This window comes from Dunckerocampus dactyliophorus, chromosome 21 (genome assembly GCF_027744805.1).
Source record: "Dunckerocampus dactyliophorus isolate RoL2022-P2 chromosome 21, RoL_Ddac_1.1, whole genome shotgun sequence".
NCBI classification, from domain to species: domain Eukaryota; kingdom Metazoa; phylum Chordata; class Actinopteri; order Syngnathiformes; family Syngnathidae; genus Dunckerocampus; species Dunckerocampus dactyliophorus.
The window spans coordinates 541,353-568,326 of NC_072839.1; the positions used below are offsets into that span (position 1 = coordinate 541,353).

The window sequence follows — 26,974 nt, forward strand, 5'->3', positions numbered from 1 at the left end:
TAGCATTGCTTAACCATTAACTTGTGACACTTACCAGGAGAATAAGCCAAATAAAGTCTTTTAAATAACACAACAAAACAACATAACCGAAAAAGTGGGGCGCATGCTAACCGAGTTTGCATATAGAAGCGTGCATGTAAGGACTGCAAACAGAAAGCAGATGATGCTTGTGAGTGTGCACAGGTGCAGGTGACAGCTCCTGATGTAATGCGTAGCAGCACATGAGAGATGAATAAAGCATAAAAGATAAATGTGCAGTCATAAGTCATTGTTTCATATCACAGTGAGAAGCGTCCTCCACCTTCCCTGCATGCCACCGTCAGCCCTCAGCTGATCTTGTTAACATTCCCAGCGTGGAATCTGCTAACTCGTGTCATCGCTGCCTGAGCAGAGAAAGGAAAGTCCGCCAAGCCGGCAGAAGAAGACCAACTCACTCAATAATTCATTGGCAGGGTATAGACTGGCAGAAATCTCCACGTTCATAAAGTATCTTCCAGTCTAGACTTCCCTCCAGTTCCTTATCTTCTGTGTTCCCTTCCTCTCTCGTTATATTGCACCACCTCAATAATTCAAAGAGAAATATGAAAACGTCAATGAAATGTTCCATACCTCGGGTCATTACGATGCCTGCCAGGGATTTTTGTCGTGCGTTCGCTGGATTGCAGCCGCCCACCAGTGACCGGTACTTCTCCCGCACCAACTGGAATATTGAATCGGCAAAGTCCTGGAAAAGAAAACGCAACACCGCCTTTATTTCCACTGGACATGAATCATCGACTCCGCACATCCATGCATACTTCTCTAACGGCGTGCACGTGTCTAGGATATCTAAGTCTATACAAATAAAGAAACACTTCACCACGAGTATTCTTCCACAAATAAAAGGAATAATAACTATGCTTATTATTAATGCATCCTTTCTGAAAAACACTAAAAATGATCATTTATATTTTTTATTCGCCTGTCACATTAAATATTCTGGCAAGCAATTTTATTTTGTAAAAATGACTTAATGAGCTAACATTTGACTAAACATGATACAATTCATAGGGATAAATAATCTCATAATTCCTATGGTGCTGTTTTAAGGGTGTACCATTCCAACCGTGCTGTACCCCCTCCCCCTCCTGGCCCCCACTGGCCTGCGCTTGCACCAAGCATTCACGCTTTGGCCTGTTTGTTTGTAAACAGCATGTATTACTGCAATATTACTACTATATATACAGTATATATTATTACTCCTGTACATATTCCTCACTTGATCAATTCTGTTGTATTTCTAGTGCTTGTGCTGATTTCGTTTGTGCAAGTTGCTCACATTTACAACTTGCAGGAAGAGTGAGCGGAGTTTAGGTGTTAAGAGGGTCCAAGTCCAACTGGACTCGTGTGAGTGCACGTCCACCCATTTTCTTTCTGGTATGTGACCATTTTTTTCTGAAGTTGAGTTATTGATCTCTCTTAATTCTGCCGAGTAACAAGCGCCTGTGCAAACATCTTACGTGAAACGTCAACACAAGCGGAGCTTATCATTAACAGCTAGTGGGAGGAGCAATCGCATTCATCATATGACATGTCGACATTGCGTTACACTTTGATTGTGTGACTTATTTCAAACTTTTCTGGTTATTTCTATCTTATCTTCCATCCATCCATTTTCTATACCGCTTCTCCTCTTTAGGGTCGCAAGGGGGCATGCTGGCCAGCCAATGGCAGGGCACATATAGATAAACAACCATTCACACTCACATTCATACCTATGGACAATTTAGAGTCACCAATTAACCTAACGTGCATGTTTTTGGAATGTGGGAGGAAACCGGAGTACTCGGAGAAAACCCACGCGCACACGGGGTGTGTGTGACATGCAAACTCCACACAGAAATGCCCAGGGGAGAATCGAACCCAGGTCTTCCCGATCTTCCCGATCTCCAGGCTGTTACTGTGTTGGCCAACATGCTAACCACTAGACCACCCTATCTTATCTTATCATTAATAATTAGTGGGACAAGCGATCGCATTGATTACATGTACATGTACACACTCATGAGCATGTGCTGGAGCCAGAGGAGTCCATTGGGCTTCAATTTCACAGTAGGCAAATAACCAAACTAGGCGTAAACTGGCCCCAACCTCGGCACCCACTGCCTAGTAGTGCGTAGTCGTAGTCGTCGTCGTAGTAGAGTGAACACTAAGGATGAGTACAGTAGTTTTAATATCACTTGAATGATATTAGCATCTATGGTATTCAGGTGTTGCGATATACAAAGAGGAAGTAGACTCTTCCACCTCTGCATGGCCTTAAAGCAAGTGAAGGCTGGGCCCAAAGACCAAAGAGCTAAAGAGCCAAGGAGCCAAAGAGCCAAGAAGCCAAAGAGCCAAGGAGCCAAGGAGCCAAGGAGCCAAGGAGCCAAGGAGCCACTCTCCATTTGAAGTCTGCATTTTGTGTGAGCACAAAGACTTAATTAGCACTCAAGTAAAGATCATTAAAGGTTGAGAAGGGTGTGAATGTGACCAACATTGCAATGTGCTCAGCAGTGAAATGGGTCCATGTGAGGTGCTGGTGGGATGCAGGGAAGACGTGAATGCAAAGACATCTGCTGTGCATTGACTTACTAAAGATTAAAACTATATTTCATCTGCATTGTTGATGGTGAAATGAAAATGTGTTTGCTGAATTGCTCCTTGCTGTTTGTGTTTCTACACAGGAAACATCGTGTGGAGGCGGGGAAAAAAGCCCACCATGTTCCTTCCACCTGAAAGTGACATGCAATTAATTCTTCCAGAACCCTGCTTGGCTTGCCAGCATCAGCTGCTGTCCGTCACAGCCTGAACCCTGAGTCAAGTCCTCCATGGCCTCTCATTGATGGAAGAACAGAGGTGAGAGAAGGTGGCAGCTCCTAAAGGCCTGCAGAGCAAATGTGGAATAGACCCTGGCCAACACACCAGCTGTTCCACCCCACCACCCACTTTTCTTCCCCTTCCCCTTCTCTTCTCTTTTCATGAACGTAACTCTCCTCCTGAATAGCCGAGTAACAGAAAAACAGGATGGGATCGCTCCTCGTTATTTCCTAATGACCACCCACACATTGTATCATAGAAAAGTTACACACACGTAGTATTTGTTCACAAATATATTCCTATACTGCAACATATGTGCAAGCTTGTGTACTATTTTTGTGTACTATTATGTCTGTTCGGGTGTGTCCTGTGTTATTGTAAGTTTATATTGTAAGTATTTGCAAATAGTATATTGCATCTATTTCAAGCCCTGCACATTTACATTTATGCTCTGATTGCACAATACTGATACACAAGTATCGTACAAATGACCTCGTGCAAGATAGGTGTTTAAAAAGTGCAGCCTGAATGCCGTTTTCAGCCATGGGAATACACTAAGTCCCCTACTAACGAACATCCGACGTGCGAACACTCGGAGATACGAACACAAGCCGACTGGTCTATTTTTTAATGTGTTTTGCCTGATAAGTCCACATTTATACTGTACATGCTTGACCGGCAGAGGGTACTGTGACACTGTTAACGGGACCAACAGCGGGAGAACAAGAGGGGGGGAGGACAGCGAAAGCTACATTGCTTTGGACATTGGACAGAACGTGTGAATAAAGTTTATGAAGAGTTAATAGGCCTGCTTAATTCTACACCACCCACAGAACACTACCTCTTTTAGAAGAGTCTAACCACCACCACCATTTGTCCTTTTTTTCAATAACTCCTCCTCCTCCTCCACAACGACGTATGCTCGACCACTCCTCTTCAAAGGTAAATAACATTTATCATTACGTATTATTATATTACTTTTATTATTGTTTTTTTCATTAATTATCTTTGTTTAATATTACTACTGCATCCAAACTCATATTTACATACATACACATATACTGTATATGTATACACGTACATGTAGTACCTATATCATTGCTAATATTACCTTTTCCCTACTTAAGAACAATTCGACATAAGAACGGTTGTCTGGAACCAATTGTGTTCGTAAGTTGGGGACCTAGTGTATTGTAAAAATACAATTTATTCATAATCAATGAGCAATATTAGTAGACATTATACTAATTTGTAAAGATGCATAATATCTTTTTTTTTTTAACTGATACCGATAAGTTTGAAGTGTAGTCTGTGCGCACCTGAAGGTAAGAAGGACTGGAACTAATTAGGATTTGTTGATGAGTCCTAATGAAATATGATGACATCACTACTACCAGGACAACCAGAGTATAAAGGGGGAGGAGCTACCTGCTGTGGCCCAGCAAGTTGCACTGTATTCGGGCACATGCTCCGAGCGGCCGGTGTGACGCCACGGAGGTCTCTGGCAAACCTTTTGCAGTTTTCAAACGCCGCGGCGCTGGTGTTATAGGTGGCCGAGATAACATTTTTTGTGTGGTGTTATGATTTTTCCCCCCTCATCGCCGAGCATTTGGTACAGCATCCTTCCTTCCTCTGAAAGTGAATGTTTATTTACAAGTGAGCTCAGGGGAGGATGAGACAGGCCGTTAACGTTAACATCACAGGCAGGAGAAAAAAGGAGCATTTGATTTGCTCACTCGCACAGTACGGGTAATCTCGCCTCATTGGAGCATTTTTTTAAATGATCAGTTATCGCCGCTATTTTTTTTTTCTTGTCCTGTCCAGCCATTAGGGCAGATAGTATCGTCACCGCTATTTTTAATGTTTGTCGGATTTATCGGCATGACATCATAATTCCTTTATATCGGCCTGATAATTATTGGTCCCATAATTACCGTGCACCCTTACTAATTAGCTTTGCAGGCTATAACACAAAGCTAACATGTTAGGTTCACATAGTTTAGCATGTATTGACCTACACTGGATTGGTTTTAGCATATTTCTTGCACAAAATGTATGGAAAAGGCTGTCCTTTATTCTTTCTGTATGCGACCCTCGGTGGAAAAAGTTTGGACGCCCCCCTCCCCCAAGGGGGGCCCTGCAAGAAGGTTCTAAAGAGGAGGAGGAGTCACAGTGCGATGAAGAACGTAAGGCGATTGAGGAAACGATGCTTTTTTTGGGTCACCACTGAGTGCGAACAACAACACACTTGTTGATGTCTCATTTGGACTTTTTCTTACACGTTCCTCCTTCATGCGGGTTCAGTGCCACCCTCACTGAGGGCCTAATGTGGCAGAAAAATGGGGCCAAGGATCGCCCTCCACAGTCACAGAGATCGTCACGGCAACCTGCTGCAAAGCGTGGCAAGTGGCGTGGCGTGCCCGGCTGACTGCTCGTCTTCCTCTCCACTGAACATCCAGCTTAAGCCTCCTCTTGCTCCTCCTGTAGCGAAGGGCTGCGATTTGGTTTCCAAAGTGTTTTCCAGTGAACTGATGCGGTCTCAGCTGCGTGGCTCAGTGGAGAAACGGCGGCCATTGTGTGCCTCGCCCCACCTGGCGTCTCTGCTGCATTAGTTCTGAACAGTTTAACAAGCAATCCCTTTGGGCCGCTTCAGGATGGAGAAAACAAGCTGCAGGATTTATTTAGTCACTGCCATGGCGGCACGGGAGGATTTATTGGAGGAGCGCTTCCATAAACACAAGTGCGTTAAGGCGTACACTCATAATCTCCATTTGTCAAATGAGAAATATCGGCTGTTAGATGGGCTTCTACCAACCACATGAAACATTTTATACACTCACCACAAACCTCATTAAGTTCCTGAACAATCTAATGAGATCCATTACAAGAGCTTTTAGAATATTGCATTTGTAAAGGGAGAAGGTCTCATTAGTTTCTAGTTGCTAATATGTGGTTGCTTAGTGTTTGCATTGACATTTCATACAAAATGTAATAAACAGAAAGTAAGTAAGGAGAACTGATGCACTGTAAACTGTGGTTTGTGTACTTTGCAGTACGCCGAGCTTTCTCTGCCAGCATAGATATGCGCCAAAATAATACAAAATACTTCATAAGCACTGATGAGATTACAATTTTAAGTGGTGCATCAATCGTCAATATTAGAGATTATCTCATTTTTGTGTGACTAAGCTTTATTGATTGACAGGAGTGCTGAATCAGACCATTTTAATGAGAGGAAAACAACCTGCAACCCAGCAAAACACTTGGAAAAGTGAAAATGTCCAATGACTTTAATGAGCTACAGCATGCACCGCAGTCATTCAAATCATCTAAAAATGGAAAAAAGCACTGATACATCTGTCATTCCGCTTCCCTTTCCTGTACTACATATCTGCTAAGCCCTACAAGTCACTTAGAGTCTGACATACTGGATGTGCAGCTGCTGCATGTATGAGTCATGGCTGTTTCACACAATAAGACAAACATTTACATTCAAAACAACACAATGTGCAAGCGCTGTCAGGTCACTGCCCCACTCGCACCCACTTCAACGTCACTTGACACATAGGAAGCCTGCCACAGATGATTATTACACCCTTAGTTTCTCATAGAAGGCTTTCTTGACACGCTCACACTCACATAACACAATCAGAGTTGTGCAACACTTACATAAGACTGATACTGGAAGAGGCAGACACACAATAGATGCATTGTTGTCACTCACACAAGCTTAACTTTCACTTTCTAGAAGGGCACAGCCACTGCTTTATATACACTTTGTGTACTTTCCTTCTGGGCTAAAGGCTAAAGATAAGGGATAGTTCATTACAAGCCCAAGTGAGGGTTTGCACTGACGTACATCCTAAACCCCACAACACTTTCTGGTTTATTACCGTCCAAAATAGCTCTCATCTGCAGTGGAAATAAGAAATACATGTACATATCACATAGCTTAAATAGTAAACAAAGAAAATGCTTATGGAGTAAGGAATAAAGCCTGGATAATAAATAATGATCAGTTTATAGCGCCCTCTTTTGGGATTACAAAGAAGATGTGTTGTGAAAGGCTAATACAAATTCATTTATACACTTTAGTTCACATTATTCTTTCTCAGTAACAATACACTGTACATACCATAAAAGGTTGTATTTACAGTATATATATATATATATATATATATATATATATATATATATACTATATTACTGCTAGGTAGCCCTGGAGTGCCTTTAAGTAGCCGCAAGAGTACAAGCGTCCTGAGATAATAGAAGACATTACAAGTATTAGCTGGGGTACAAAGGTTGAATGTGGTTTATTACAAGTCATGTTTATTACAAAGTCTCTTTACATTTTCCATATGCTTTGCTTTTGGTAGTACTATCAACTGTGCAGCCGCCATGTTCCTCACCATGTGTATTACTCCATTATGAATATTGCTGCTCGTGTTCAATACCTCCTTCGTGCACACACACACACGCACACACTTTGAACCCAACACCATCACCCTCTTATCACCCGCCTGCAGAGCGGCCAAGGCAGCATAAAAATGGGGCCATGTCTTATATTTCTTTATAGAGGTATTTAACAATTCATTCTCCTGAGTTTTAATAGTGTCTGCCCTGCGCTTGGATATTTCCCCTCCTACTCCTACCAGCACCAACACCACCTTTCCTTCTCTCCGTCTGACGGCGAGCAAGAGGCTTTTGAAAATGATATCTATTCATTTGGTGGAAGCATTGCCTTCGGGGGCTTTTGAAAATGTAAAAAAAAAAAAAAAAAAAACGGCAGCCTCCTTGCGGTGCGACAGATTTCCCTGGTGTTTGTTCTCCACATGACACGTAGCGCTGATTCCCACACTGGCCTGCAGATGCGTGCCACAAGATGAAGGTAAAGATATGTCGCTACTTTTGTCTTCACCTTAAAGAAAACAACGCAAATAAGTATAAGTGGACGATGCAACACGGCTCTCTGACCATTAACTAACCTTTCACTGAGTGATGGAGAATAAATATCTCAGTGTGAGCGTTGAGCTTTTCCCCTGAACAGCGGTGCCCTGTCAGTCACATCAAGCTACCGGGCTGCACCACGTGGCCATGGGCACCTGAAGAGGCTGCCTCCTTTTAGGCTTGATCTTCGGGAGCGGGAACAAACGCAAGAAGATGCGATATAATCCATCTTTGCTGGAGCTCACCCCACCCGTGCGTGGAAGAAGGTGGGATGACGCACGGCAGGCTTCCGTATAAGCGAAGCGGACATCAAGCAGAGATTCCTCATTAGCATGGAAAGGTTGGAAACCAAGCTGCTAAGCATGGTTGGAACCTGAGCTGGGATCAAAGTCAAAGATGATCAACAGCACACAGTAAATAAACCCATCCAAGAGCCAAGGACACCGAGGATGTCCCAATAATGACGTTAAACATACAAGACCATCATTAGGCTTTTCTTTTTTGCTACTTAGGGACTCGGTCAACACCTCCAGGCGTGTCCTCCTGCAGAACATGCACACCTTGAGCACCTACATGCATGATAAACTAGACAAGTATGAGCAGACCTTTAGCACGGCATAGTGAACATGGAAAGAATATGCTGTTTTGAAGAAGATTTTGGGGGATGTTTGAGAGATGTTTTTGTCCCCAAAAAAAACATTTGAGGTTAAGATGTTGAATGTTCTCAAATTCCAACCCTGTTGCAGGACATCTCTGCTCCCCAAGGGAATATTTGCATTTGTTGATGTGAGTGTGAGGCAGCAGATGTCATAAAAGTACACTACTCCAACTTTGTTCCCAACTAAGTTCATACGTCGCTTGGCTGGCCACATCTGCTCCAATCCAGGAGTGCTCTTAAGCTGTTAAGCAAACATTCATCAGGGAAATGCACGCCCCCCAACGTGGAAGCCAAAAGGAAGTACAGCCAATGAATCATGACCACAAACTGCAAACGTTAAGCATGGCAGACGATGGCAGCCATTATCTAAATTCTATTCATCTAATCAAACAAGCAGAGCCAATTACCACAAAAGAGTCACTATCATACCGAGCCCATCTGTGGCATGGTGTTTGGATTGGATGGAACATAAAAAAACCATGCCAGGTCCGCCATCTCTCCCTGTCAACACACGCTGGATGCGTCCTTGTTTGCAGTTAGTCTTTAACTAAGCTGCTTCTCATGCATGCGATGCATCTTTGAAAAGCAGGGAACACTACCAAACACACTTCCGCCATGCTGCCCAATACAAGCTGCCACTGAAACAGGAGTTCAAAACATTCAGCCTGAGACTCTTCTATTAAAGGACGACATGGGAAATGGTAAGAAAACGTGTGTACAATAAATCCCCTTTGACAATCCCTCATTGGGAAAATAAAAGCAGCGACACAACTTCCTCATGTTCGCCAGTGTCAAGCACACACCTGAGGCTTCATACATTACATTACGCACCGAAGGCCAGCAGAAGAACCCCAGTGAAAAGATAACATGACCTTACCCTGAGGGGAGACATGCATAGCATAAGAGAGAAGCCAAAGAGGCTGGCTTGAGACGAGAGCAAATAAAAGGGTCAGTGATGAGGTTCTAACTATAGAGTCTATCACCTCTCCTGTGCAGCAGACTGAGGACTGAGGAAGGGGAGGTGGCCTTGCACATCGTTTGCATGTAGATGTATTCACACCAGTCATGCAGTGGGGTGCCACATAATTCCAAAAATGCTTTGGTTCTTTTAAAAAACAATTAGCTTTGGAAAATGATTCCCTTGGATTAACAAGCGTAGCAGGACACTGATGTAGACGACTGGTAGTTGCTGATAATAGGCCTTCATGCAGGTCATTATTTGGAATTGTTTGTTAAATGGACTTAAATTTGCTTATCTTCAGAAAAACAACCTTTTTTCTAAAGGATCTCAAACTTGTATTGTTTGCCATGTGGTCTCCAACCCGTGAGCTCGTGAGCTACTAGTCCATCTTTGCCGGTCGATCGTGAGAACATTTTGAAAAAAATGTATGATCATATCAGCTCCCGTAGAGCGACCAACAGGCACGCATTCTGTCCACTGAACACGCCCGTACGCCTCGCCGCTATCCAGGCAGCAGCCCGCAAGCCCCAGCAAGAAGCCCACTTCCCAAAACCCGGCCACAGGTACACTAGTACACCAGCTCAGCCTCATACACCGACTGCCCCCCCGTGCTAGCAAAAAGGTCCAATGAGAGAGGGAGGGAGTGACAGAGCGCTGTAGCCATGTGCCTGAGCCCACAACAGTAATTATTGCATGTTAATAGGGCTCAAAGTCTGCCTTTGCTTCCTCAAAGTGAAGGCACAAACATAACTCCATAGACGTGCACCTCCTAAAAAATCTTTGAGCTGCAATGATGACTCTCGTTAAGGGCTGCTGACTGTTGTAGCGCATTGACCCGCCCTCAATCAGCATCGCTCGTCCACTACACGAAGCCAACAAGACAAATAGCTGCGGTTTGCTCATGACGCCGACGCCACAGGCCCAACCCGACCAACAACCACAAAAGTAGGGGTGTAGGGGTGCCCAAAGTGCGTCTCAGGGGCCATCTGTGACCGTGGCTCATTTGGCATTGAATCAATGCAGAAAAAAAATTTAACGTAAAAAACAGCAAAAATGATAAAAATACAGCAAAACGCTCAAACAGAAAAAAGCTGAAATGTTGAAACCAACAACCAATAATTACAAAGCATATATTATACACACACACACACACATATATATATATGTATACTGTATATATATAAATATATATACTGTATGTATATCCAACATTTGGTTGGGGGGGGTAGATCTTGTGCAGGTCACGTCCGAGACCAGGGATCTTGGTCTCAAAAAGGTTGGTGACCACTGACCAAAGCTAAGTAGATGATTACATTTGGTATGTGAATACAGTATTTGCATTTACACACAAAAAATGTTGATATATTTCCGTCATACTGGATTGTTTTAACCAAACCAAAGCCACACTAGGAAGGTTATTTGAAGTCAGATACTGAATAAAGGATAAATATACGCACAATATTGCTGAAGAGCTGTGGTCAGGGAGACAGGCCTCCCGGCTGTTATAACGGGTGCGTTTTTTAATCAAAATCATATATATTGCCATGTTGTGTCCTCACACATTTATCAGTCTAACACTGTTGGATCTCTCCCTACTGAGAAGTTCCGCCTGGAAACTGCAATATTTCATGGCTGCCTGAGCAAACAAAAATCCAGCAGGAAATACACAACTAATACCAAAAGTCAAATAAAGTACTTTTGGACATGTGGAAGGAACACAAGCACATCATTTCTACCAACACTGAAGCAAATCCAGTTGTACAGTTGTACATTTCTCCAGTTTTTCCCAGCGGTTCCCCCTGCTGGTCACTGTGTGTAAGACCCTCAGTGTCTCTTTGGTGGTCAAAGGCTGTCCAGCCAGCCATGCTTCATCAGGTGCTGATATTGTTTCACCACAGTGCACGTCTGACATTTAACTCATGATCTAAGTGCTCTTTCACACTTCCCAAGAGTCGACAACTTTGGAGGTTCAGCGGTGTTTCAAACGTGGGATGGAGCTTTACTTCCTTGTTGTGTCCGCCGTGGAGTGGTGGGAAAGCTGACTTTTCTGACAACCTTTCAACTCCTCAGAACAAAGTAAATGCAAGATGTCAAACTGTAAGCAGTGCTGTCCAGCTGACATTTGGGAGATGTAAGGTTTTCTCCCAACAGCAATGATATGTTTATCTTGCGGGCAGACGCTAGAAGTTTGCACCTGCCATTTCCACAAACTAGCCCTGCTCTTTTCTTTTGCTGATGAATATGGCTTCTAAAAAAACACCTCTGACAGAAGCGGCTTAAAACTGCATGGTCTCGCTCACTACCGCGCACACACACGCACACACAATGAAATAAAAAATTCACAGCCTGAGGAAGAATGCAAGAAATGATGTAGAATGCCTTCTGTATATGTGAAAAAACTATCTGACCCTTGCTCTTTTAACATTTACTAAAAATCCATTATACGTGGCGTCAGCAGAGTACACTAGATTGACTGTAACAAATGTCTATGCTCTTTTTGTCATCCTTTCCTGCACGTGCTCCTCATCAGCAGCAGCAGCAGCAGCAGGCCAGACCAAGAAGGGAGGGATGCAGGACAACACGCTAATACTGCAGGAGAGAAAAACCGAAAAGACACCAAATGTGGTTCATGTATTAGGGTGTATTAAGGGATGTGTGTGTTCTGTTTCTACTACGTACGAGTTCCATGCTAATTTAAGTTGGAACATATCCCTAAATTATAGCAAAATGAACACAAGTCACTCACACTGTACAGCAAACACATGAAGAACATATAAAATAAAGTCATTAAAAAAAGAGAATGAAAGAAAAAGGCATGAAAAAGCAAAGAAGTTGCATACTAGAAGGTCGTTGCAAAGGAGGGAAACGCAGTGCGATATGTTAACACCAACATCTCTGAATAATGACTTACTGTATATAATGTATGTAGTATAATGATGCAATATAATGACTTCTACAATGTATATGAAGACACCAATAAACTACCTCACCGCTGGGCCTAATTGAAACAGCATATTTCCATTTTAGCATTGACATGGGAGGTCTATGTTATTGTGCTCATAATTCACTTAACATGTTGGATATGTTGGATAAATACTCTTGTGCGAGTGAGTCATGGTGTTTCTGCTCCAGCCTCCAGGATGTGATCTGCTAAATGCTTTTGCAGCGGGGATGGAATATTATGAATGAATGCTATGAGTCATGGCAACCCGAGCTGTCGTCTGCATGCAGAGGTCAGCACGCCCTGCACTGGAGGGGCAGACGCTGCATTGAAGGTCGTCGCCAGAGACACGGTGTTGTGTGACAATAACAACACAGACGCCATTAACAGACACCTGTGGCGCCACCTTTCACAATTTGAGGTGATGCCTTTGACCTGCATGGAAAACAAAACAACAAGAACCAACCATTTCCGGTTTAGAGGAGGACATTTCCATCTTGACTGAATTTGTCTACAAACACATAACACTGCAAAATCTAGCTCAAGTCGAACGGAGAAAAGGAGGAAGCCGAAGTACTTGCTGTCAAAGGCATCAAGAAACTGGACAAATATTCAGGATGACACCATCTCCATCTCCACAGCAAGGAGATAAAAGACACGACACAAAGACCTGACGCAGCTGCAAGCCAACTACTACCCCACAATCATATTGCATACGAAACAATAATATACATATGACACAATACATATACAAAATAATATGAATATACACAATACATATACACAATAATATACATACGACTCAATACATATACACAATAATATACTGTACATGTGACACACAACAATATTAAAAATGTTATTTACAGATTAGTTATCTTTAGATTAGTTCTAAAGATATAAAAAGAGGCAGCTAAGAATGCACATGATGGGACACACCTATTCTGCCAGAAAGCCTTCTGAAAAAAGCCTCCAAAAAGTGCCTACAAGGCTTCATTTCCATCATGTGAGCTGCATATTAACCAAGCTACAGCAACATTGGTATTATTTTTGTTATTAACATTTTTACGCCCAAGAACTACGTTTTTTTGACGTAGTGACACCTTGCCACACCACACCGGCTAGCTACTAGCCGGCTAGTAACTAGCGTCACCACACACAGGCCACTTGGTTCCAATGCTGGATTCTAGCATCCACGAGGAAGATGAAGGAATGAAAGTTAAAAGAAAAAGTCTATATAGCAGTTGCTGCGCACCTCTAGAAAGTAAAAGCTAAGTTTGTGTAGAGGTGAATGTTAAGCTTGTGTCATTCCCTCAGTCGTATGTAAGGGTTGTGCAACTCTGATTGTGCTATGTGAGTGTGTGTATTGTGAAGGCCTCTGCGAGAAGTTATTAGACTGAATCTAAAAGTGTAAAAAAAAAAAAAAAGTCCACCATGCCGTACTATGAATGCAAAAAAAGTTGGTCAAAAAAATGAATAAAATAAAAAGGCATCTCTTGCTTGAAGTCACCTGGGACTCCAGGTGGCTCTAGCACACCCTCGCAACCTTAGTGAGGTTAAGTGGCAGAGAAAATGAATGGATGGATGTTTGGCCCCACTCTGCCTTTGCTCTGTAACGTTTCCAATCCAGAAGATGGAAGCACATACGTCTATATACACATACGTCTACGTACACATACGTCTACGTACACATACGTGTACGTACACATACTGTAGGTCTACATACACATACGTCTACGTACACATACGTCTACGTACACATACGTGTACGTACACATACTGTAGGTCTACATACACATACGTCTACATACACATACGTCTACGTTCACATACGTATACGTTCACATACGTATACGTACACATACGTCTACGTACACATAAGTCTACGTACACATACGTCTACGTACACACACATACGTCTACGTTCACATACGTCTACGTACACATACGTCTACATACACATACGTCTACGTACACATAAGTCTACGTACACATACGTCTACGTACACATAAGTCTACGTACACATACGTCTACGTACACATACGTCTACGTACACATACAGTACATCTACGTACACATACGTCTACATACACATACAGTACATCTACGTACACATACGTCTACATACACATACGTCTACATACACCACGTGGCATTCCCTAACATGTTGAGAAATATACAGTACAGGGTATATACTGTACAGTACACAGGGTATACAGTACTGTATACGATATGTAACTTATACAACCTTGCATTGTTACCCTGTGCCATCAAGTCAAAACAGAGGCGTTTGGTCGATTAGCCAGTGGTCTCGGGGGCTGCAGCGTCCAAACTAAGCGCTGCTGTGGAGTCCTGGGCAGGCAGGCTGTGAAATATGAAGGCTGAGGACATGAGGTTTACCCAGAATGCTAAGCGCCCCACTCCCCCACACCGTGCCCTGCAACCAATCTGACGCCTAATTAATCCTGAAGGTCTTTTGTTCCGCTGAGGTTTCCCTCCATTGCCCCCCCCCCCCACACACACACACACACACAATCACTGCAGTCCATCCATCCTCTCCCCCCTCCTCCAATAGCTTCGTCCATTCCCATGCAAGCCAGGTTTTCACTCACCCCCCCTCCCTCTCTGACACCTACAGACACATCCCCCCCCTTGTTTTTATCACCCCCGCTAGAATTTCCGTCCAGTCCCACAAAGCAGCACAGACGTAAACGTACAGATCGATACTTTCAATAGAATTGATCCTCAAATCAAAATATCAATACTTTGGATACTTCAGTCATTTGAGGTATCGTTCGTCTGACGTGTGAATTGTCAATAAAGTTTTCTTTCAATCCCATACTCCCGGAGCACCCCCCACAGGACACCGCGAGGGACACGGTTGAATGCCTTTTCCAGGTCCACAAAGCACATGTAGACCGGTTGGGCAAACTCCCAAGTACCCTCCAGTACCCTTGCAAGGGTGTAGAGCTGGTCTAGTGTTCCGCGACCAGGACGAAAACCACATTGCACCTCCTGTAGCCGAGGTTCGATTAACGGTCGTACCCTTCTCTCCAGCACCCTGGAATAGACTTTCCCAGGGAGGCTGAGGAGTGTGATCCCCCTATAGTTGGAACACACCCTCCGGTCACCCTTCTTGAAAAGGGGGACCACCTCCCCAGTCTGCCAAGTCTGTTCCCGACTTCCACGCAATGTTGAAGAGACGTGTCAGCCAAGACAGTCCCGCAACATCCAGAGCCTTGAGGAATTCAGGGCGAAACTCGTCCACCCCCAGAGCTTTGCCACTGGGGAGCATTTTGACTACCCCAGATACCTCAGCCACGGTGATGAAACTGTCTGCGTTCGTGTCCTCAGTCTCTGCTTCCTCTATGGAAGGTATGTCAGTGGGATTGAGAAGGGCCTCAAAGTATTCCTTCCACTGCCCAACTATATCCTCAGTCGAGGTCAGCAGGTCCCTGTCCCCACTGTAAACAGTGTGGACCGGGCACTGCTTCCCCTTTCTGAGGCGACGAACGGTTTGCCAGAACCTTTTCGAGGCCGACCGAAAGTCGTGTTCCATGGCCTCATCGAACTCCTCCCACACCCGAGTTTTTGACTCGACCACCGCCGAAGCTGCGTTTTCTTTCTCATTGTCATTTATTTGAATGCCTTAGTTATTTGGCTTATTTACCATTTGCATATACAGTCAAACTTGTCTATAGCGGCCACTAGAGGGAGTCTGCAAAAGTGGCCGCTATAGACAGGTGGCCTCTATAGACAGGTTGGCGTCCAGTTTGAATGTTGACCAGTAGAGGGGGAAAAAAAAGAAAAAAAGGGTGGAAAAAATAATAATGTTGACCAGTAGAGGGCACTGCGGACTGCGGATAAAAGTTGTACAGCACTAATAGGCTTGTTATTATCATCATGGTTCATGGTTTTAATTCATCCTGAACATGCATATGAGTCAAACAGTAGCACATCACATAGTACAATTCACAATTTTGCATGTCCAAAAAGGAGTAGGAAGAAGCAAAGCTTATTTAATCCTACCCCTCATCAGTTTCACATCAGTTGCAATACATTTATTCACCTCTTGTTCTTCCAAGTGTACTTTGTAGGTCTACATGACAATGTAGTGCAATCATAGCCAAGGTTTTTACTTACTAAAAGGAAGCTAGAGGCTTAATAATAACTGATAGAATATATCCACCACCCACAGAACAAAGCTGTGCTAGTAATGTCTTACGCTTGTTTTTAATATTTTACTTTTTATACGGCAGAGTGTCATTACAGCTTTAGTTCATCAGGAAGTGACGGGAAGTGACGGTGGGCGTCCCGAGCAGGAGAGCTAGGCTCAGTGCTAGCTGTGAGTTTGGAGAGAGTTGGGAAGTGTGTTTATGTTGGCGTGGATGTAAAGTCCTGCAGTGTTCTCCGCTGTTAATAAAGCCATTAAAGTGCATCAGCGACGTGAGTCTCTCCTTCCCCACAACAAGTGGCATTACAGTATTGACCAGTGCACACCAGGAAATAAACGGTGTCATTTCTTACAGGCATTGGCTGGACAGCTATGTAGTGGGGCTTGTTTAACCTTTGCCTTGTGGGCAAGCAGGAAGGAGAGACGATGCTGAGAGATGTGTGTGTGTTCTGAGCTGCTGTCTGGTGGCCGCGTTCAATAAATAAAGTTGGCAGAAGCAACAGGAGAAGTTTCCTTCTTTGCTTCGGAGCTGAATAACACTAACAAGTTAATAGACTAGTAGCGAACGGAAAAGAAGACGGCTTTTTTTGTGTCGAATACAGAAGATGAAGACTTTGAAGGGTTTGTGGATGAGGATTGATCAAAAATAACGTGAGTACATTCTAAAATACTTCAACTAAGTACAACCCAACTCAGTTTTGCTCCCGCTGCCGCATGCATGCTAGCGTATGTTTTTTTTTTTTTTATTGTAGCGTCGCTGGGAGCACGTCCTGTTCCCAGCCTAATTTGCGGTAATGTTTTGGTGCAAATGCTCTTAAAGTTACATGTTTGACCAGGAAATAGCAAGCTCAAAAGAAGACGGCTTTTTTATGTGGAACAACTGACAGTTTGTGTGGATCTTGTGAATGATTGTGACTGAGCTAGGACTCAGTAATTAAAGTCTACACACGACGGCTTCATTGATTGAAAAACGAAACTCTTTCGTGCATGAAGCTTCTACTTGAGTCGATAATTTGGCTGCTATATGCGATCAGATATTGACCAAGGGAGACAAAATGGGTGGCCGCTGGCCACGTTGGACAGCTGACTGCTATACACAGGGTCTATAACATGTACATTTGCTGGGTTTTTTTTTTTTTCAGGGGCTGCTATAGGCAGGTGGCCATTCTATAAAAGTGGCCGCTAAGACAGGTTTGACTGTACTTGCTATGGTTTTTCTGCACGTTAGCTTCGCTGTACTTGAAATCACCACGCTACCCCGTTACACTTCTGGATGGATGGATGCATGGATGGATGGATGGATGGATGGATGCATGGATGGATGGCTGGATGGATGGATGCATGGATGGATGGATGCGTGGATGGATGCATACATGGATGCATGCATGGATGGATGGATGGATGCATGGATAGATGCATGGATGGATGATGCGTGGATGGATGCATGCATGGATGGATGGATGGATGCATGGATAGATGGATGGATGGATGCATGGATGGATGGATGGATGGATGGATGGATGCATGGATGGATGCATGGATGGTTTGATGCATGGATGGATGGATGGATGGGATGTGCGATCAAATACAAATTCTAATAAGCTCAGATGTGAAAAAGATGTCAATTAACAGCAAACAATTGGACGAGTATTCTGACAGCGGCGGATGGTTAACCCTTTAGAGCACACACTTTAAAAAATGATTCATCCACATATAATAATAATAATAATAATAATAATAATAATAATAATAATAATAATAATAATAATAATAATAATAATAAAATACTTGCTTTATATTTGTTCATGTGATATACAGTGAAAGCCGTAGTTATGTTATGTTTGTTGTCATCTATCCATCCCTTTTCTATATCTATTTGTTGCATATGACACAATGTCACATGCTGCCTTCATGAACACCTGATTTCCAAGATGTGATGCATTCATGCACTGTCCATTGCTGGAAGCGGGAAGGTCGTTTAAAGGCCAGACATTGGGACCTGAGAAGCACAGATAAACCTACGCCACACCAGGCCACGCCGGACCAATGGTGGTGATTTATCCGAAGCCATTGGCTACCTGAGCGCCTATGAAATCGTAATGAACTCGGTTATGCTTTTAATGGAGTGTGAGCGCTTCCTCAGAATTGATTGTTGCCATGCTCGGGCACACGGCGAGAGAGGCTGTGGAGGGGAAAGGAGGAGTGGAGGACAGTCCCAAACAATGAAGACTTAGTGTCAGCGAGTCCCGGCCAGCCCAGCTTCTTAGGGGAAAGATTACAGGAATGTTTTTCCTTCATATGCCGAGTGGCGTGACCTCATAGCAACCATTTTCATTGCAGCTTGTTCAGGGATGTTCCATCAAAGCCGCGCGCTGACGCGGTACATTAGTTTCATAGGTCATATTTTACATACATATTAGACAGTTGCTAACCTTTCTGTGTCTTATTTCGATGAGCAAACGTTTGTGTTTGGTCATTTCACACACAAATGTGCACTCTTTCATGCTGCCTCGTCTTAAACGGCAAAGGAGGAGTGAAAGGGCAGGCTGATATTCCGCAGGTAAAGAGGAGATTTTCACAGGATTGTGTAAACTATCTAATTCATCCCCTTTACTCAAATTATAGAGGTCACAGATAATAATTAGCTTTGATTAGGGCTGTTAAGTTCACGAGTTTATGACTAATTAACTTTAATGAAGTCATTTAACATCATTTTTAACACTCCTATTTTTTTTAACGCAGATTAACACATGCTATGTTTTTATGACCTTTTGATTTTTGTGATACCTGGGAAGCAAAGAGGTCTGCAGTTGGCATATCTCATAGACCAACACACCCTTTTAACAGGAGGATAAACGCACCACCTTCAGAACTACTGCTTTCTGCTAAGGGCATCATACACACACACGACGTGCTGTGGGCCAATAAAAAAACAAACTGTGGGCTGGAAATGGCCCCTGGGCCGCACTTTGGACACCCCTATGGCCAAAAAGGAACCCCCCCCACAAGAATCAGTGAACCAACTGGAAACTGACAAAAGTGATAAGAATGCAGAAGAAATTCTAAAAAATGAACATGGAAATCAGACATTGCTTTTGAATTCAGGCTTTCCAAAAGAAAACTCATCAAATGACCGTGATTGGCGAAACAAAACAAAACCCTGCACATGGGAGGTGACAAGCAGCCAGCAACATCAGTGAGCGACACACTCAGACCTAGAGCAAATTAGGAGGTTTTGATTGGCTGTCAGATTTGGAGGGAATTTGGGGGCATCAAAGCAGTTGAGAGAAAAAAAGGGGCTGATGTGGATCGAGTACTCTTGCTAGTGTAGGAGACCAACTTACATAATGTCCGTGTACACGAATGTAAACTTACCTGATATGTTGACTCTGGCACCAACGAGTTCCCATGCAGCTGTTTTTTCTTTATATCTCGATATTCCTTTTCACAAATCTCAAATAGCGTATTATTAGAGTGGAGTAGAGTATTATTTTTCCCTCCATGCACTGATAGCATCTGCCCACTCATTGGTTGGTTAATGAAACTCGCGCTGCTTGCGTCCTCGTCTGGGCGACATTTTTCAACTTTCTGGGATCGCGTCGCAAGCCAGCGTGCACGAGCATGAAATTAAACACGCACAAATTTGGTGTGCCGCTTGGCAGGACAGAGACTCACGATAACCATCCTGTGGTGCAGGATCCATTGAAAATGAGCGGACAAGAGGCCACGTCGCCTCTCGTGTGTGGATGCCATTATTTTGCAGTCGCACTCAATAAAAAAAGTATGGGGAGTCAGCAAAGCGTAGTGTGATGTGTGTGACCTCTCATTGCACAGAACGAAACAGCACATGGCAAACAGACTAGTTTGTTCCACACATTATTGTGGGACAATTGACACTGTGCGAAAGCTAAAGCAAAAATGATGTTGAGAACTGAATAACACAAAAATGTGTTTTCTTCATTTTGTTTAACCAAGTTGAGATCCGCCAGGGGGAGCTGGACAAGTAGCCGGGGGAGGAAAGTCCTGGCTTTCCTGCTTAGGCTGCTGCCCCCACGACCAGACCTCAGATAAGCGGTAGAAGATGGCTGTATGGATGGATGGTATAACCAAATGTATAACCCTTCGAGTCACTCAATATCTCACGTACACACTGCTGACTCAGCTCAAGAGCCAGGTGTTCCCTATCCTGTTCAAACTGTGAAGCAAACCAACAGCCTGCCCCCTGAAGACACATATTCGGCTAAGCAAAGATTGATGTCTCCAAATGTTTTGTCAGGCAGTTTGCAGTCCAAGACGCTGGTGTTAATCACAGCTGATCCTGGGAGGACGGCGTGCTGTGGTGGCTGTCACTCGGTGTTGATGCGCCGCCGTGGCGTCCACATGCTGAGGCTGTAACACCACCAGTGCTGGTGAGGAACTCCTCTCTAATGTGTTGTTCACACCCTCTCCCTCTGAGACTTGCCATCTTTTGTTGGGTTTTTTTCCAAGGCCGGGCAGCTCGGCCGGGCGATGGCTGTCTCTAATTTGTTGTGGTGATATTAATTAATGATCAGCCTGTCACAGCTGTTTATAGTCAGACAGATTAGAAGTGGGAGAGATCAGACAAAGAAAGCAATCTGCAGGAGACAGGGGTCACCTTCACGTACGTGAAATCATATTTCATTTGCTGTGCTGGAGGCAGAGAAATGACTCCACTTGACCATTCTGTAGATGAGACAAGTGAATCAAATCACTTTGTCACATTTCATCTCAGATGATATCAGCACCAATACAAACATTGGCTGCTAAGGTTTTGTTTACACAGAGCGTGATACTGTCTGCTTTTACCCTGCAGTGTTTCTTCGCGTTCTCCTCCGTTAACTTTCATTGGCATTCAGCTCCGCTGCCGAGCACATTTCCCTAATCAAATGAACTTTCATCCACGGTGGCAGAGGGCGGCGTCCTGCCCACTACCAGCCTCTGTGCCGTCCTTCCCCCACCACCGACTCCCACGCGTGTCTCGGGATCTGGCGACACGGCAGCACCGCACTGCATTGTGACAGAAATGGGAGATTAAGTGGCCAATCACGGCCTGAACGGGAGGCTAATCATTCCACTTGGCAAAATAAGTGCCAGGATTACTCCAACACTTCCTCACATCAGTGTGCAGGCTTTAATAGAGCAAATAGTGCAGGATGATTCACTGGAAAGAGTAAAGGTATTTTTAGAGGCAATTAGGAAATGATTTGAAAAAGGCTTGTTGAGGTTAATGCCTGGCCAAGGATATAATCCTTCCATTCTACTAATGTACTCATGACATTAACTCCTGGTGGTGTTAACAAAGCTGTGGTTGAACCTTGCAGATATTTGCAGTCAATTACAGACAGTACTCAAAAGACGCAGGACCCAGAGAGCACAGGAGGTCCTCCGTATACGTACGGCTTTATTGCTACGCCTGAAATCTAAGTTGACTTTCAGCCTATGACAAGACTGATACCAAAATGATACCCAAGTCACTCACTCAATACAAAAATTCAATACAATAATGAAATAAGCACTAAGAAAAAAACTCCTTCCTTTTACCCCTCTGGTTGTCTTGCACACTGGAAGGGGCGTTGCAAGGGAAGGACAGACAGTCTTATTGGGAGGGGGGGGGGGGTCTCAATAATGAGATTGCCATGCTGCTTAGTTATCACTGTCCATTTCATAGGAGCATACTTTACTTCATGTATTGTTCTCTTTTTCTTTTTGTGAATTATGAATAATTTATGGGAGTGAGTTTGTAACCACAAAACGGAACGTCATAACACGAGTGCTGCCTGTATCTTTAAAGAGGAGAAGACCTAAAATGTGTGCAAACTTTGTGATGACGCAAAAGAAAGATCTGAGCTCTGTGCTCGCAAACCAGCATTGCTTTACCACGTACGGAGGCACCTCCGTTTGCAGAGCAAATACTTGTTTCCCTTAAGTTCATTTATTTCATATTCCTTTCCTGGATGGATCTACCAATGTGTCTTTGTAAGGGGGCACATTTACAAAATCAAATGAAAACAACATTCCCCTGTAGGACGTAGCAGACTGTGTTTTCTTTGTCTAAAATGAATCAGGTGCAGGTCAAGACATGCTCAGCATTTTAGAACCGCCTATATCTCAGCTTTCTGTTGTGGTAAAAGTCAATATTTACCAGTATTTGTGGGATTTCTCTACTTTTTCTTCATAAAAGTAAGCCTGATTTCTCAAGATAATTCTTGAGTAGAAAGAAGTCAACCAGGACATCACACATACCTGTTTTATAGCATGAATCTGCAATGGGTAACAATTTGACATGTAGAAATACCAATAAATATAATTCCATCCATCCATCTTCTTCTGCTTATCTCAATGCGGAGGAGCAGCGCTTCTATCCAAGCTTCTCTCAGATGACAGTGCTTCTCAGCTTATCTCTAAGGGAGAGCCCAGCCACCCTACAGAGAAAACTCATTTTGGCCGCTCGTACCCGTCACCTTGTCCTTTCGGTCACTACCCAAAGCTCATGCCCATAGCAGGGTAGGAACGTAGATCCGCTGCTAAATTGAGAGCTTTGCCTTTTGGCAGGATCTCATCCCCGACTCGGAGATGGCACTCCACCCTTTTCCGAGCGAGTAAATATAATTGTAAAATTTAAATTCCATTTAGATATGGATATACTGTATAGTTGTGTCATATACTGTACGTCACTCAGGAAGGGTGGCCATGCTTTAGAATGTGTAGGACCATAACCTTACACGTTCTTGCATCAGCCAAAGCCAGCAGGGATCCTTTGAAAGGGAACTGATCAAGGTGTAGCACATCACTTGGCATCGCACCATAACGCCTCCATTACCCCGCGGCTACAGCTGGCATCCGCCCACTTATTACACATCTCACCGGCATTGGTGTCACCCATTGGCCGTGCAAAGTGCTTGGCACGTGGATGCAAAGCAACACTTGAACACTTCATATTCCAAACAATTCTCTCCACACGTACGTGCCCATACAGGTGAACTTTTCTCCTTTAGGACTGGAAATGAATTCCTTGAGAGTCTGGCAGACAGCGTGCCTGACTTTCAAGAAATTTCCACAAAGGAGTGCTCTCTGGAACTAAACTGGTGCAGCAAATCCTCTTAAAATCCCTTTAGACGCCGTGGCAGTGGGGAGAAAAGGAAATGTTTCTCCCGGGCAGACGTACAGGTTTGCTGGGTTGATGTCATGCTCTGGGGAAGGACACTCGCCAGTTGATTTCTTCCAGGCTGGAAAAGGATGTTAATACTGTGCTACATGAGCGTGACACAAGTGCGTGTCAATAAAAGCCTCCAAGGCTGTGGAAACGTACAAGAAATCATGCAGTTTTCAATGCAGCAGCCCTGTTTACCTTGCTATCCAGCACCCAGCCAGGATAATAAGCATATCAATCTGCAGTAAACCTACACATTACTACTACAAGGTTAGCTCAAACCACAAGATTTTAACAAAGACACCTCCATCACTCCATTTCTCACACTGCTTAGCCAGAAGACACTGGGTCCACTATAATGTGGGTAGACAGTGTTCAGTTCTTTCAGCTACCAAAAGCTGCTGTAGCATTGTCCAAACAAGCAAATAAATCACCCCGGATATGCAATTAGGGACGCTTTCTTCAGATGAAATTCTGCAGCTGGAATGAAGCTAGGAAGAGCATCAACAGGTGCAAACAATCTCGCAACTGTTACTTTAGGCATCCAATTTCCTCAAGTTCCTCAAAAACTATTTTCCCAGCTCTGATTGCAATTTTGGGTATTTGGGTAAATGAGCATGAGATGGGCCCAGTGTTTTGTTTGTCTCCTTCCTCTTTGCTTTTCTTTCTGCTTTGGGCAACAGATTGAATTTATGTTAGTCGCCAATGAGACGCTGTACCAGGAAACAACAACAGTTGGCAAACATTTATCTGTGTCTTTTCTTCTGTTGCCTTCCACTCTAATGCATGTGCTGTATTCAAATATACCGTACATTGCAAAAAGTCTAATTATAGATTTGATTTAATATCAAAAACATATTCAATTCATGATTTTTAAACACTTATCAGGCAGCGTTATCTTCGACCAGGGGTGCAACTGGTAATGATAATGAATTGCTAATGCTCACTGTAACTTGACAAGAGAAGAAGTTCAGTGTGTTCCAGTATTTGTGCTAAGACGACTCCGACCCAGTGTCACAATGTGTGTCGCCGGCTGTTATTAAAGTTAAAGCTTTTCACTATTTTCACCAGTCACTATTAACGGTGGTTGGCTTGTTTTGGAAAACAACTTTTTAAAAGTGAGTTAATTTGTTAACTATTGTCCCAAAACATATTTTGTTTCACATTTGAGGCTCTTTGTTAGTACTTGTACCAAATGTTTTCCTATTAGCTGCATGCTGGCTGTGGTGGTCCTTCCAGGCCCCAGCAGGAAGTGGAGTGTCTGCCAAAGAAGCTTAAGTCAACACTCACCTGGGGTAAATGAGGACATCTCTTCCTGCTGGCTTTCAGACCTGGCCTCCCTTCAGGGCTTGTCCTGATATTCAAGAGGGCCTCCAGAGCACACTGGGCCGCCTGGGTCTTTGCCACCTTCTTGCTGCGACCACAGCCCTCAAAAATGCGTCCATCCACGCGTACCGCCATCACAAAGCTACGTAGCCGTCGGCCCTCAGCTCGCTCGGAAAGACAAGCGTAGCGCAGGCCCGGACGAAGCTCATTCAGCAACACCACGGGACTCTTGGGAGCATCTGGCTCAGGAACAATGCCTCCCAACCTCTGCTGAGCCTGTACCATCAGGTCCAAGGTATGGCGAAGCAAGCGTCCATGTCTAAGGAGCTCACTTGACAATAGGTGACTTTCTGCTCCTGAGTTGCAGAGGGTGAGGCCATCAGAGCAAGGCGAAGACGCAAATTCCTTGAACAGAGTGTCAGGGAAGTCAGCTTGGTCTGAAGTGAAGTCGGCTGAAGGGTTGGAGATGTTTCCCATGGCGAGATGGGCCTGAGGAGCATTGGGAAACTGGATAAACGACTTCAAGGCCAGCTCTGCTGCCCTCATCTTGGCTTTCTTTTTGGTCGGACCCGTCCCCTCAAATGTCAGCCCGTTGACCTCAACCGCAATGGAAAAGACAGGAGCATGGACCGGCCCCGTCTGTGACACCATGCGATACTGAAGGCCCGGCCGGAGCTCATTGAGCTGAACCAAAGCGTTCTTTGGTGCCTCAGACCAGGACAGTTTCTTATAGATCAGACGGAGTTGGCTCAGGTGGCCGTTGTTGTCTTCCTCCAGGGGGCGTTTCCTTTTCAGACCAGAACTCCCACTTCTCGTAGAGTCAGAGCAAAAAAGTGACTGACACTCCGCAGATGCTAAGGACCGATCCTCCAGGTTACCAATATTACGGTTTTCCTTCACCTCTGCACTGCTGGTACCTGAGAAGACAACCCCCAAAACACAAACCAACACGGTTAAACGACATGCCTGACAAAGAAATGATGTGTGTGATATTCTCTTTATCTCTGCTGAACAAAAGAAATGAAGGCAAATCTCCCCAGGCAGATTGAACCACTTGGTACACAATGAAACCATAATGAACAAATCTCCGTTGGCTGAGGCCGCCTCATACCACAGGGCTTGATGATATGTAAGTGTTTTAAAATACAAATCCCCTAAAAGGGATGCTATCTGCCAAATCATGTTGTAATCTGCCTCCAAATTGGTTGGGAATCTTTGTTGTAAGTGAGAAACACGAGTCCCTGTGGCCAATGCACAGCAGAAATCCTATTTGTAACGGGGGTGGGGATTCCAGCAGCGAGAAAGGATGAGAGGAATGTCTGCGGCCCGCTTTATTTCACACTTCCACCCATGAAAGTAGAGGCTGAACAGCTGCCGTACACTCTTCAGACCAACTTGTGTGAGCGGCGGCGTATTGCGTTGGAAATGAACGCAAACAGGACGTTCATATCTCCCAAAAAGGACGTTAATGGAAGGCTTCAGGTGTTGGACATCCGCTTGTGTATGCAGCCTTGCACCCACCTGTCTAATGACTCATTCATCATCATTTGTCACCATTCACATTTCATTTTTAATGACCCGCTTTTACAGGATCATACAGATGTTTTTGCCCAAATGAGAGCAATCATTGCTGCTGCTGCCGACCAAACATCGATGGTTTTTGCTTCGTTATTTTACACTACTGACTTTATTTCATCGTATGCTAGGCCTGTCACAATAACACATTTTGCTGGAGGATAATTGTCCCACAAATGATTGCCAGTAAAAGAAATGATTGTCAACATTATTTTGAGAGCATTTTTCCATGGATGTAATGATACACGGCATAATAACGCCAGTACACCGTAGCAAAAGCAATCAACTTGAATTTCTCAACATTATTTAACATTGTGCACTTTTAAATCAAATCAAACAAACAACAGAATAAATGAAACAAATTAAAAACCCCAATGAAAAT

General features: G+C 43.9%; 1 protein-coding gene across 2 annotated transcripts in view; it reads right to left on the bottom strand.

Moving 5' to 3' along the window:
* Nucleotides 1–26,974, bottom strand: part of adarb2 (adenosine deaminase RNA specific B2 (inactive)) — a 240,929-nt gene that overhangs the window by 25,159 nt on the left and 188,796 nt on the right. For both annotated transcript variants that reach the window (XM_054765976.1, XM_054765975.1), the window contains exons 3-4: nucleotides 24,982–25,934; nucleotides 610–724 (exon numbers count right to left, since the gene is read on the bottom strand). In XM_054765976.1, the coding sequence (XP_054621951.1) occupies nucleotides 610–724; nucleotides 24,982–25,934 (1,068 nt within the window). The remainder of the gene's footprint in view (nucleotides 1–609; nucleotides 725–24,981; nucleotides 25,935–26,974) is intronic.